General features: G+C 40.9%; 1 protein-coding gene across 2 annotated transcripts in view; it reads left to right on the top strand.

The window, feature by feature from the left end:
• dlgap2a (discs, large (Drosophila) homolog-associated protein 2a) overlaps positions 1-12456 on the top strand; it is a 154599-nt gene extending 142143 nt beyond the window's left edge. For both annotated transcript variants that reach the window (XM_088319239.1, XM_088319234.1), the window contains 5 exons: positions 3497-3582; positions 3710-4149; positions 4232-4323; positions 6751-6903; positions 8098-12456. In XM_088319239.1, the coding sequence (XP_088175365.1) occupies positions 3497-3582; positions 3710-4149; positions 4232-4323; positions 6751-6903; positions 8098-8304 (978 nt within the window). In that variant the 3' untranslated portion in view covers positions 8305-12456. The remainder of the gene's footprint in view (positions 1-3496; positions 3583-3709; positions 4150-4231; positions 4324-6750; positions 6904-8097) is intronic.
• Positions 12457-12703: the final 247 nt, after the last annotated feature.

The raw sequence follows: 12703 nt of genomic DNA, 5'->3' as shown, positions 1-12703 counted from the left end.
TAGGGGTAGGGTTCGGGGTTTGGTTCGAAGGTATATAAAAACATCAATAGTGTAAGATTCAAACCAGGGTCACCTGCACTGCAAGCAGAGTCATTTACCATTCGACCATCACAGCTGGGTACCACACATGGGTTTAGAGATGAGGTTTATATTTAAGGTCAGTGTTAGGTTAGGTTTTCTGGTTGGGTTTAGGGTCAGGGGTTTGGTTTGGAGGTCTATAAAAAAAACAATAAGGTAAGATTCAAACCAAGGTCACCTGCACAGCAAGCAGAGTCATTTACCATTCGACCATCACAGCTGGGTAACTCACATGGGTTTAGAGTTAGGGTTTATATTTAAGGTCAGTGTTAGGTTAGAATTTGGGGTCAGGTTTTGGGGTCGGGTCTAGGGTGAGTGGTTAGGGTTAGGTTTGGGGTTTGGGGTTAGGGGATAGGGATTGGGTGAGGGTTAAGGTTCGGGCGAGGGCTAGGAATAGGGGTAGGGTTAGGGGTAGGGGTAGGGTTAGGAGTATGGCTAGGGTTAGGTTACGGTTAGGGTTAGGGTTAGGGTTGGGTTAGGGTTGGGGGTTAGGGTTAGTGTTAGGGTTAGGGTTAGGGTTAGGGTTTAGGGTTAGTGGTTAGGGGTTAGGGTTAGGGTTGGGTTACGCTTAGGGTTAGGGGTTAGGGTTAGGGTTGGGGTTAGGGTTAGGGTTGGGTTAGGGTAATGGGGGGGGGTAGGGCTATGGTTAGGGTTAGGGTTGGGTTAGGGTTAAGGTTAGGGTTGGGGTTATGGTTAGGGTTAGGGGTTAGCGTTAGGGTTAGGGGTTATGGTTAGGGGTTGGGGCGATGGTTAGGGTTCGTGTTCGTGTTAGTGTTAGGTTATGGGGAAGGGTTAGGGTTAGGAGTTTGGTTAGGAGGTCTATAAAAACACCAGTAGTGCAAGTTTCGAACCAGGGTTGCCTGTACACCAAGCAGGGTCATTAACCATTCGACCATCACAGCTGGGTTACAAACAAGGGTTTAAGAATAGGGTTTATATTTAAGGTGAGTGTTAGGTTACATTTTAAGGGTTAGGGTGAGGGTCAGAGGTTTGGTTAGGAGGACTATAAAAACATTAATAATGTAAGATTCGGGTTAAGAGTAGGGCTCGGGCTAGGGTTAGGGGTAGGGTTAGGTTTAGGTTTCGGGGTAGGGCTAGGGTTAGGGTTAGGGGCTAATGTTAGGGTTAGGCGAGAAGGACTGAGCCCCTCCCCTCACAGGATAGGGGAATTGCGCCCCCCTCCTGGAGAGAAAGGTGAGTGCACGGTCCTTCCCACCGCAACCCCACCCAGCACCCGTTCCCTGCTCCTGACGTACAGGTTGGCGTCGCCGTCCATGGCGGACCACTGTCCACCCGCCACCCATATTTTATTTTTATCGGTGTATTTCTAATTTATTATTTGTTTCTATGTAATCTGTTATATTTTATAATCAGAGTATAATAAATATCTTAATAAACGGGAGTTGCCTTTGTTATATATGTAATAAACAGTCTAGTACCAGTTATATGCTTATTTTTAATGATATAATTGTATTTTCTTTTTTTGTAAATCTCACTGTGAATTGTGAAGAAAATCACAAATTACAATAAATCGAAATTGTAAATCTGTCAGAAAAATTGTAATCCAATTTTTTTCCTAAAATCGTTCAGCCCTAATGTAACTGTTGGCTTATCTGCTTTTATGCATACTAGTTGCTCAATTTCAAATCGGCTCCTGTGGCGTGCTGAGCGTCCTGAGGAACTTGACATATTTCCTTGCATTTGAATCATGTCGCGTTCCAAACGAGCATTTTACCCTCATAGTAATAAAAGTGAACTGAGTCGAAGATTTATGAATTTCTTCCATAGGTCTTGTATGCGCTGCTCTGTTATTGCTCTGTGTGAGAGGCAGAGGAATGACACAGAAATGTGGATTCAAGTGAACAAAGGGACAAAATGGTGCATTGCCTTCAAACAGTGACCATATGTCTCAATATCCACACACTGTGTGCCACCAAACCTTTAATTTGTGAGGCCTTTCTTCTACAGACACAGGCACAAAATGTTCAGTGGGCACTCGGGAGTGCGAGTTATTGTGACATCGAGCCAACAGGAAATTATGATCACTCGACGAAGAAAGCAAAGAAATTAGATAAGAAGGAAATGAGTAAACACGGAAGAGGAATGGACTGGGGGGAGATGGGAACATCGTCAATCATGCCACTCTAGAGTACGCTACAGACAGGAATATCTATTCCGATTTATGCTCTATCATTGACTGACTTGCAGTTGTTGCCTCACTCATTCTGCAATATTTGCCTTACAGAGGAATTGTTTTTGTCCCTCTAACTAACGTAAATACAATATTGACACTTATTAGACCTTATTCACTTATTTGAATTAAATGCCTGTGATTCTCGTTGTAATATTCTGCTACCTGCCTTGACTGCTTGAGATTTATTCCCTTTTTTTTTAATAAATAAAACCAGTAAATTAGATTTGGGGGTATTAAAACTGATAAACTTGGCATTTGCATATATTTTTTGTGGTGATAGACCGATTATCGGCCGGGCTGATTATCGGGGCCGATATTTGGCATTTTGGCGATTACCGGCATTGGCCTTTTTTTTTTTTAACTTTCAGGGCCGATAAATTAAACGATGGCTTATTTTGGCTCTTTGCAGCATCTCTCTGTCTCTCAGTCTCTATGTCTCTCTCTCTCTCTCTCTCTCTCTCTCTCTCTCTGCTGTGCTCTACCTCTGCCTGCAGAAGCAGATTGGCCCGCCCACAGCACCATCTGATTGGTTCCTTGTGCAGTGGATAGCAGCCAATCAGCTGCAAGCTGCCTTTTTGCTTTTTCACCTTGAGTCACACGCACTACGGGAGGCAACAGACTTTGCCCGAATTTGAATAAATTCAGTCTACTACAACTCACAATAAATAGAAAACTATTTGCTGTAGTAAACTTTAAAGAGATGTTTGTTTTCATTGAACTTGAAGACAGTATAGCTCCCAGATTTTTAAGTTGTCTGTTATCTAAGATCTGAAAAAGCTTTAATATGATGTAAATCACTAAAGTTGCTTAATAAAGGCATTTAAAATATGTCAAGTTTTGGAGTTTTTAGTTTTCCAAATTTTTTCACCATTTTACCCTTTTTTTCAACAAATGAATATCGCTTTTAAATATTGGTTATCGGCCTACATGACGACTAATAATCGGCATCAGTATCGTCCCTGAAAAAAGCATATCTGTCTACCACCAATTTTTTTGTTTTGATTTTGTTATTTTGAATCTACAGAAATAATCAACAACAACAAAACATTTTAGCAAGCAAAAAGTACCCAAAGACGGAAACCTCATTGTCTTTGAAACCTCCATAAATCATAAGATTTTTACTGACAAGTTTTGGACGGTTAAGACGAGTCCCAGTTCAATAAAGACACAAGCAATGGGTGGGAGCTCACATGATGACAAGATTATGTTGGCTCTGTGCATTAGGTGGAGGCTGCAACAGACTCTGAATCCGAAAGCAAAGGCAGGGAATACCATTCTGTTGGGACCCAGGTGGAGGATGACAAGAAAGGGTAAGATAATGGTTTAGAGTCTTTGCTTCCACTGTCAACTATTGTTACTTTCATTATTTGTCTTTGTCTCTTTTTTTTAATGAAATATTCATGTTTCTCAATGCAATTTTCCCACCTTGGCCTTCAGACAAGGCCGATTCAAGCGCTCCAACAGCGTGACGACAGCAGTGCAGGCTGACATGGAGTTGGAGGGCTTCCCCACCATGGAGGACAAAGGCCTGCAGTTCGGCGGGGGCTTCCAGCGTCACTCAGAGCCCAGCACACCCACCCAGTATGGAGCCGTGCGAACCGTACGCACCCAGGGGCTCTTCAGCTACCGCGAGGACTACCGGACCCCAGCTGAGCCCCCCAGTCCCAGAGAGACCTCGAGTGAGCCTACGTGGCAGCTGGAACCCCCTTCCCCACAAGAGAATGCAATCACATCCGGTGAGTCGGGACGGAGCTCCCCTTCTCTGAGGAGAGATGGGAGCTGGTTCATGCAGCTGCTCCACACCGAGACCAAGAGGATAGAGGGGTGGTGTAAGGAGATGGAGGCAGAAGCTGAAGAAAATGATTTGTCCGAGGAGAGTGAGTGACACCAACGTCATTGTACATCGTAAAATACGCCAATTTGAATTACAATCTCAAGTACGTATACTTTGTGTTCCAGTCTTGGGGAAAATCCGAAGCGCTGTGGGGAGTGCTCAGCTGCTAATGTCGCAGAAATTCCAGCAGTTCTATTGGCTCTGTCAGCAAAATCTTGTAAGTGCCTATACTTTCTGGTGAGATGTTTTGTCACAACTCCATACATTGGAATACCTGATGCTTGGTTTTGTGCATCTGGCACAAGATAGCTGAGGAAGTCAATATCCTCCTTCAAGACAATCCCAAAGCTGTTTCATATCTTTTCCAACTCATCTTACCATATAACCATAAAATAAGTTCAACATATTTCCTTTAGACCAATTACATTTTGGACTGGCTGCTGAGGCTATCTTGTGGCATTTTAAAGTGACATAGAATGAGCACGAAAAATAATTGGAGTAGGTACGTTTTTCAGCGATTAACAGAGGATAGGTTACCAAAAAAAAAAGAAAAAAAAAGTGAAGCAGTGAAATCACGAATAGATGGCAGAACTTCTGTCATTGGATTTGGCACGCTGTCAGACACAATATGCTCATCCAGTCAAACCTTTAGAGCACTGTGCTATCTGTCTGTCTGGTTGCGTTTTCAATCAATCTTCAGGTTTTATGAGAATTCTTCCTGTGTAATAATAAGAGTCTTATTGCTTTCAAATAATGACTGATGCATGAAGCAATAATAACAGCTGCATATTAAAATTGGAATCAATTGTTTAAAAACACAGCAGACTCAAGTTCAAGACAAATCTTACTCATCATGGTGGCACCAATTATTCCGTAACTTTAGCCATTTTAATTTGTGACATGCACATGTTCTTTGCATCCGTAAGTTACACAACTGCACATTGACACACTAACAGACTCAATCAACCTCAGTGAAAGTCATTGATTGTGGGGAGCAACACAAATGAGAATCAATATCTTTCTGGGACATCTAAACGCTTTGGAGGGGAAGTACATAAAAGACAGTAGAGTACAGTAGTTTAGATGATGGTGCTGTGCTCTGAACACAAAAAAGAAGCTCGTACAAAGCCTTGGGTCAATACGCCTAAATAGCGCTTCCATTTGGTGTCACTTGCACATAGACAAGTTGGGCAATAGTTATGAGACATATTGATCCTAAGTATATGTGGGCAGCAGAACTTTTTGACTACAAAAGAGTGAGTTATTCTGTAGTTCTTAAATTTATAGTCATTGTAGTATATGGATGGCAATATTGGGAAGAAAGAAAGGAAATTAATGATCAAAATAATTAATTATAGTCATAATACATTTTTTAAAAAATCTGTGAAAATGAAGCAGACATTTGAAATTGTGTTCCAACAGAAATGTTGAAAAAAAAATAGAGACATGAAATAAGCTTGGACAAAAATTATGAGAATGATGATTACATCTGAAACAATCAGAGGTCAGATAAATGCTGTCGCTGCTCTTTGTGAAAGCGCAGATTGGTGAATCTAAAAACGTAGGGGAACAGCTATTTAAACGGTGTGTGGTCCATGTTAGCACTTTGGATTAGGAAGGCATTGGGCAAATATTTGCATGGAAGGACATCGAAACTGAAATCTAAATGGACAAAAAAATAAATATATAAATGAACTCACAAACAACTGGAAGCGGTGCAGCCAAGACCTACGCTACGAAATGATGACAAAAGTCTTTTGTAGATAAATTATCACCATTTCATGTAAATGTTGTACATGTCAGTCCATGCATCTGATAGGATTTAGCCAAGCAGAGAAGGTCTTGAAGGTCCTGACTGCACACTACTGCGGTGACATACTGGAGTAGACGAACCCATTGGACACCCACGGCATCCCATAGTATATTATATTGTAAAAGGATGTGGAGGTGTCAGAAATATGCTTGATTTACAAATATGTTTGACTGCTATTAAACAAGTGAGCAGAGTTTGGTTTCAGGGCCATCGGCGGTAACACCCCCTCAGCGTCTGAGAGCAGAGACGATAGCTTGACTTTTCACAATTTTGTAGCCTCATTTGGTGATTTTTCGTACTAATTCAACTACACTCTGTGTAGTGTCAAATTTAAGACATTTTTATTTTCACGCTACAGTAATGAATTTGTTAAGAATGGTCTGTCATGGGTAAAGCCACGTCGCACTGACAGTCACTCATTTGGGATTCAGTTCTTGTATTTGATTCATTCATGAATAAGGTTGAAGAAGGTTTTGTTTTTTTATAACTACATATACACACGATCGAATGCAGTCATTTAAAAGCTAACAATGATTTTCATTTTAATATGTTTACATGTGACAGAATTGGACGACACAGTTGGCGAGTGGTTAGCACGTAACAGTTCTGAGGCTGCGAGGTTTAATCTGAGGTCGAGACCTCCGTGGGTGGAGTTTGCATGTTCTCCTTGCATTTGCATATTTTCTGCAGGTACTCCTGCTTCCTCTGCCGTGGAAAAAACATGAACATTTGAGAGCCCTGAGAGGACATCTCGCGTCACATGAAATTCATTCCCAGCACCAACGTAAAGACAGGAACAAATTTGCCCTCACATATTCACCTTGTCTGTAGGACCCCAGCGCCATGCCGCGGCCTACCTCACAGGACCTGGCTGGGTTCTGGGACCTGCTGCAGCTCTCCGTTGGTGACGTCACCTTGAAGTTTGACCAGCTGCAGCAGATCAAGAGCAACAACTGGAGGACAATAGATAGTCCAGACAAGAAGGTAAATTGGTCTTTCGATCCTCGTTCCAGACATTGACAGCCCGAGGCTTTCTTTCTCAAGTCACACATTTCAAACATTTGCTTGTTTACATTGTTGTCTTTCACACAACTGCATGAGATTGACTCGAAACGGGTCAGTTGCCCGAGGTGTATAAACTTGGGAGGTCATGAAATTTGCTGAAGAAAAAAAAAATGATTGCGGTAAAAGTTGTTTTAGAATCGTATCAGACGCCTTGAGAAAGCTGCACTCTTGGCGACGAAACCGAACGCCACTGAACAATTCAGTGGTGTCACCATTCTGTAACTAGTTTTCGTTAGTTGCCAAGCATCTGCAACTGGTTTGGCTGCCATCCCAAATGTCAATTTGCTGGTGATTGCTGTCATGCAGTTAAGCACTCAATTAAATGTAACAACTATTCACAGCCAATTAAAATGCGCCGTTATGATCTTTGACAACATTATATTTACGGACCAAGCCAAGTCATTCTTTTAAACTGCATTTCTAATTCCGTCACTAACAAAGCAAGATTCTTTCTGTTGCTAAAATGAATGCATGGATATTTATGTTCATGCAGTCAATCAATTGGGCTGTCATTGCCAGCGGCTTCATAAAGTCAGTCGATCTAGCCATTATCCCAACTACTTATGGTGCAAAAAAATGTTTATTGAATGTTTTTTTTTTTCCTTGAAAAGGAGCATGTAGACTTTTCCCATCGTATCTCTGGATAATATTTTTAAACAATATATTTGAAAGTACATATAGAAATGTGGCTCTACATAAAGAAATTAGGAAAATTTTGCCCCAGTGCAATAACATTCAAGAACCACTGCCTTTAAGGGACAAAACACATTGCAAATGCAATGTGCTCCATATTAATATCTGTGCGAGTTAGTGAGTTGTCTTGAATAAGACGTTGCCACTTTGGCAAGGTGGAATTAGTAGTAAAGAACAATGAGTGATGGTGAATACGTACGTAGTTTTATCCCGTGGAGATTTTTCACTGTGTTGTGATTCATTTGTTTCTCTTTACAAACAACTCAGCTTACATTACACTCGTGGCACGTTGAAAGCAAACGAAGGACAACATTCCTTTGTTTTTCCCAACTCTGAATTTGAGCGGCTCGTTTGATCCAGACAAAGCGCTGAACATGCTCCGAAAGCACCGCCTAATTAGTGTGTTGTTCTCTCCCGAAGCCTCCAGCTCCAGTACCAAAGAAGACAACTCAACAGAAGAGTCTGGTGACAAGGGAGAGATCCTTAGACCTCCCCGACAGGCACCGACAGGAAGCTCGCCGACGGCTCATGGCAGCCAAGCGGGCGGCCTCCTTCCGGCAGAACTCAGCCTCAGAGCGAGCGGACAGCATCGAGATCTATATTCCCGAGGCTCAGACTCGACTTTGAGAAGTTAGGATAAAGGGAAATTTGTCTCCCTGCTCAGCTAGCCTTTTTTCTAGACTTCTATTCTCTCCTCCTTTATTTATTTATGCGATCTCTAAAGCCATCCTCAGAGCCCCTCGCCAACGCCATCGGCCTGTAGGATGTGCCTCTCGTCCCGAAATTAGTAGAATTCTATATCGGACACGGGTTGACTAGTTTTCTCCCAAGTAATCTGGTTACCACACGCTCATCCAGCATCAAGCACTTTTTTTTTCTGTGTTTCTCCAACATTTGCAAAGTGCCATTTTTCAAGTGTAGCTAACGGTAGCCTATTAGCAAACTTTGAACTCCAAAAAAAAAAAAAAAACGAGTATTTTAAATAGATTAAGGAAGTCTCCAACTGTTTGAATTTTTTCAGTAATTGACTTTTATTTCCCAAACTTAATGTGAATTGTGAAAAGTGCCAATGCTTCAAATACCTCAGTCGATGAGCCCCAGACGTGTTGGAAATGCAGCTCTTTTTTTCTTTTTAACTAAATCCTAATATGAATTATTTGTTGGGAAATGGCCTTCTCTTCTTGCCATGCACATTTTAAACACCTCACACCGTACATCTGCTGTACTTGTTGCAAACTATCAAATATTGACATTGACTTGAAACTGAAAACATCGTGCCAACATTTTGCATACCATCATAGCAGGCGGGAAAATTGTTTGTTTGTGTGCTTCGAACAAGATGTTGACTGCACTAATGCACTTATTACAAATTCCCTTTTTCAGAAGGGAAATGTACATAATGGAAGCTAAAAATAGTTATCGTTTTATTTCCCAATGATTTTAAACATATATTGCATGTTTATTCCACCATGTCCATGGCTCACAGCCCCTTACGTACGCAAAATCTGTTTGACTACAATTCACAGCGTTCTTACTGAGCAAAATTGTATCATTCAACATGTCATGTTAGAGAACATGACTTGTGCTGTTTTCAACTGTGAAAAAAAGTTTCATTGTAAAAGTTGATTTTTTTCACAAGTGCAATGAGCCCTCACAAAAGCGCATAGCTTCCTGCAAATGATTAACTGTAAACTTGCGGACATCATGACATTCATCATCATTTCTGACTTTTTTTTTTACATTAGCATGTTCAAAAATCATTAAATTGAGAGGTATTCGTCACAAATTTGACAAGCGTTTACATTTGAATGTGATGTGGCTCGCTACGCTCACTGGAGCGTAAGGTACACCTGCACAATCTAGTACAGTTGAATAAAATGCAAGATTGAAATTAATATTCTGCCTTTACAGAGATACCAATCCTCAGTAAGTACTCGTTCAAAGATTTGGTTTAACAATGTGTTTATTATTTTTGTTTTGCCCTGTCATGATGTAGATAAATAAGACAATACAAACTCCCGTTCATATAATGTATTAAACTGTGAGAACTTAATAATGAGTATGTTGTTAAATGAATACTCCTGTGACAGTTTCAGTCAAATTGAACATTATTATCTTTATTTCGACCGAATTTTGAACGAGTTTTTTGTACTGATCCTAATTGCATTGAGCTGTTCTACTTTTGCTCATTTAATGTATAACCCAGGCGTGGACAAACTACGGCCTGGGGGCCACATGCGGCCCGTTAAACGTTTTAATCCGGCCCGCCGAATTTAGAAAAAAATGGAATGAATACACCTTGTTAATGTTTATTTTCAAAATACTGTGGTTTTTCAAAGACATATAATGTTGTAATGCTTTTGTTCACTTTCATTTAAAATTAAATGTATTTTTTTTTTCCGATGAGGTGAGGTTACCAAAACACTCCATCCACTTGCTCTTGGTACGTCCCCTTTTGTCAAATTTTAGAATCCTTTGTGGCCTGCCAATCAAAAGGTTTGCCCTCCCCTGGTATAATCTATCCTATTTCTTCCCATCCACAAAACAAAATTCAGATGACAAATTCTAATTCGTGATAGGATATAAGAAAAGAGCAGGTGTGCGCATTTCTGAGTTTTGGTGTAGTGCTGCTCTGCTGACAGAGACAAAGAGAAGGTGAATATGAGGCCAGAGTCTGTGTTGACTTTATTTTACCACCGCTACCCTCCGGTGGCATATCGCGTGTCTCACGCTCTCACACAATGCACATGCTCTGCATCAGCACTTCTTTGAAAGCGAGATAAGGACTTTTATAAAATATAACCTAGATGCAGTCACCAGCCACAACACAACTTTTGGAGAATATGCGCAATATAATAAAATTCATGCCTCTCAAATAAGTATGAAGCCGTTTAGATTTACACCCCTGCAAATTTGAATTGAAACGACCTACTTTAGAATATACACTTCCGAGTTCACCGCTCATATTTTTGGAAATATTGTGTAATTTCTTTTCATAGGACAAAATTGACAACATTTTGCTACAATGTAAAAGTACACCTTGTAGAAAAGTGTAAAATTATTATCTGCTCTAAACAACTCAACACACAGCCAAACCACTTGCAACAAAAGTGAATAGACCCCAAAGTGAAAATCTCCTAATTGGGCCTAATTATAATAAATATTTTCAAAGTATCTTGTGACTAATAGAATATTTACAAAAATGTGAGGAGAGTACTCTGATTCGATTTCTAGTCTGTGATTGGCTGGTAACCAATCCAGGTTGTACCCTGACTCTCACCCAAAAGTCAGCTGTGGTATATGCTCCAGCACACCCCCACTATCCTAACGAGAACAAGAGATGGGGGGGGGGGGATTAAGCAATCGTGTCGTTGCATATATTGCATTTCAGTTTTTGCAGGTTCAGTCAATCTGTTTAACCATACTTATATGACAGATTACTCACTAGATCCTCCAACACACCTGATTCAAATCAGCAGATGATCAGCAAGCTCTGCAGGAGCTGATAACGATCCTAATCATTTGAATCAGGTGTGTTAGAGGAGGAAAACATCTAAAACATGAGGATAGTGGCTCTCGAGGTCCGAAGTTTGACACCTGTGCTCTGCACACATGGTGGATAAACGCTAGAGCCAGTTAACAGCTGACCAACTGTACAGCTGCATTCTCTCAATTTCCCGTCACTCCAAGTGGACAAAAATAATACCTGTTCCTCACGTGCATATATTGTGTTTTGATATTATAGCATATGCATGGTGCTTTAAAATACAATAAACTGAAAGACTTGAGAGACTTAACAGTTTGACAGCAGGAGTGTGTGAACGCGATGCCGGCCATTTGGCAGAAACTGAGACAATCCCCTGCTGTTCGCCCAGAGGCAGGCAGACGAGAGAGACAGACCCAGTTTGACATATGCTGGCTTAGAGGCGATGCGAGCGCCGCGTTGGGCCCCCAAACTGCTGCCGTTATGAGCTGTTGTGTAGCTGCGGGGCTGTGTTATGTGAGGATCGCTGTTCGCCGTGCCTGGTATTTTCAGTCTGCCTTTCACTAGGCAAAGCAGCTTATGTAAGATTTCGGGTCCTTGGTGAGATCAAGCAAACAGCCTCACAGGGCCCTCCAAAAGCCACGGTTGATAAATGTATTGCTGAATCTTGGCCTTCGCTGTTGGACTCTATTGGGGAAATTTCTTTGTGGATTTTTTTTCCCTTTTCCCCTCATGCACACTACAAAGTAGAATTTAAGCAGATTGTTGTAAATGGCCAATGAGAAATATCCTATATCAGGGATGGGCAACTAAAAGGCTGGAGGGGTCCACAATTTTACAATTTTTCCATCAGTGCTACTGGGGTTCACATAGGTCCATGCACCTCCTAATCAGATGTATGACAAATATGCTACTTTAAATATGGACAAAATACATGTTGTTCATATATTTCATTTTTGGTGATACATTTTCAATGCATGTATAAAATATACACTTTTCCTAAACCAACAACAAATTTGGAAGCAAACAACAAAATAATAAAAAAAAAAAAAAGGGCTCTCTTGCATAAAAAAAAAACATTCAAGGATGGCACAAAAATGCTGAACAAGAAACCCAACATTAAGTGCAAGAACTCACTAATTTTTTTTCACAATAATTAACAAAATTAATTCATTTTTTTTTAAATATTATCGAGGTACTGTTTGTCCTGCATATCACTCAAAATTCGTAAAAACTAAGATATTTCTGCATATTCGCAGTTTGGGTCCTGAACAATACAATTACATTTTTTGTTTCCCCCTCAACCCCTATCACCCCATTTTTCTTGGAAAAAGGATCATGAAATTTAGCATCTTTTTGGAGGGAATACAGTGTAGGGCTTGAAAAAAACTTTTTCAGTGTGGTCATGGGCTGTATGACGCGGGTCACCAGTTGCCCATCCGTGTCCTATATCCTTAAATAGCCGCCGTTGCTCGAACAGACACTGTGCGTCGACTGTTTGCCAGGTGCTGTCCCGCTCGAATAGACACCTACTTTTTTTCC

This window comes from Idiotropiscis lumnitzeri, chromosome 1 (assembly GCF_059441095.1).
Source record: "Idiotropiscis lumnitzeri isolate Australia: NSW breed Sydney's pygmy pipehorse chromosome 1, RoL_Ilum_1.0, whole genome shotgun sequence".
NCBI lineage: Eukaryota > Metazoa > Chordata > Actinopteri > Syngnathiformes > Syngnathidae > Idiotropiscis > Idiotropiscis lumnitzeri.
This window is presented reverse-complemented; position numbering and strand designations above follow the sequence as displayed.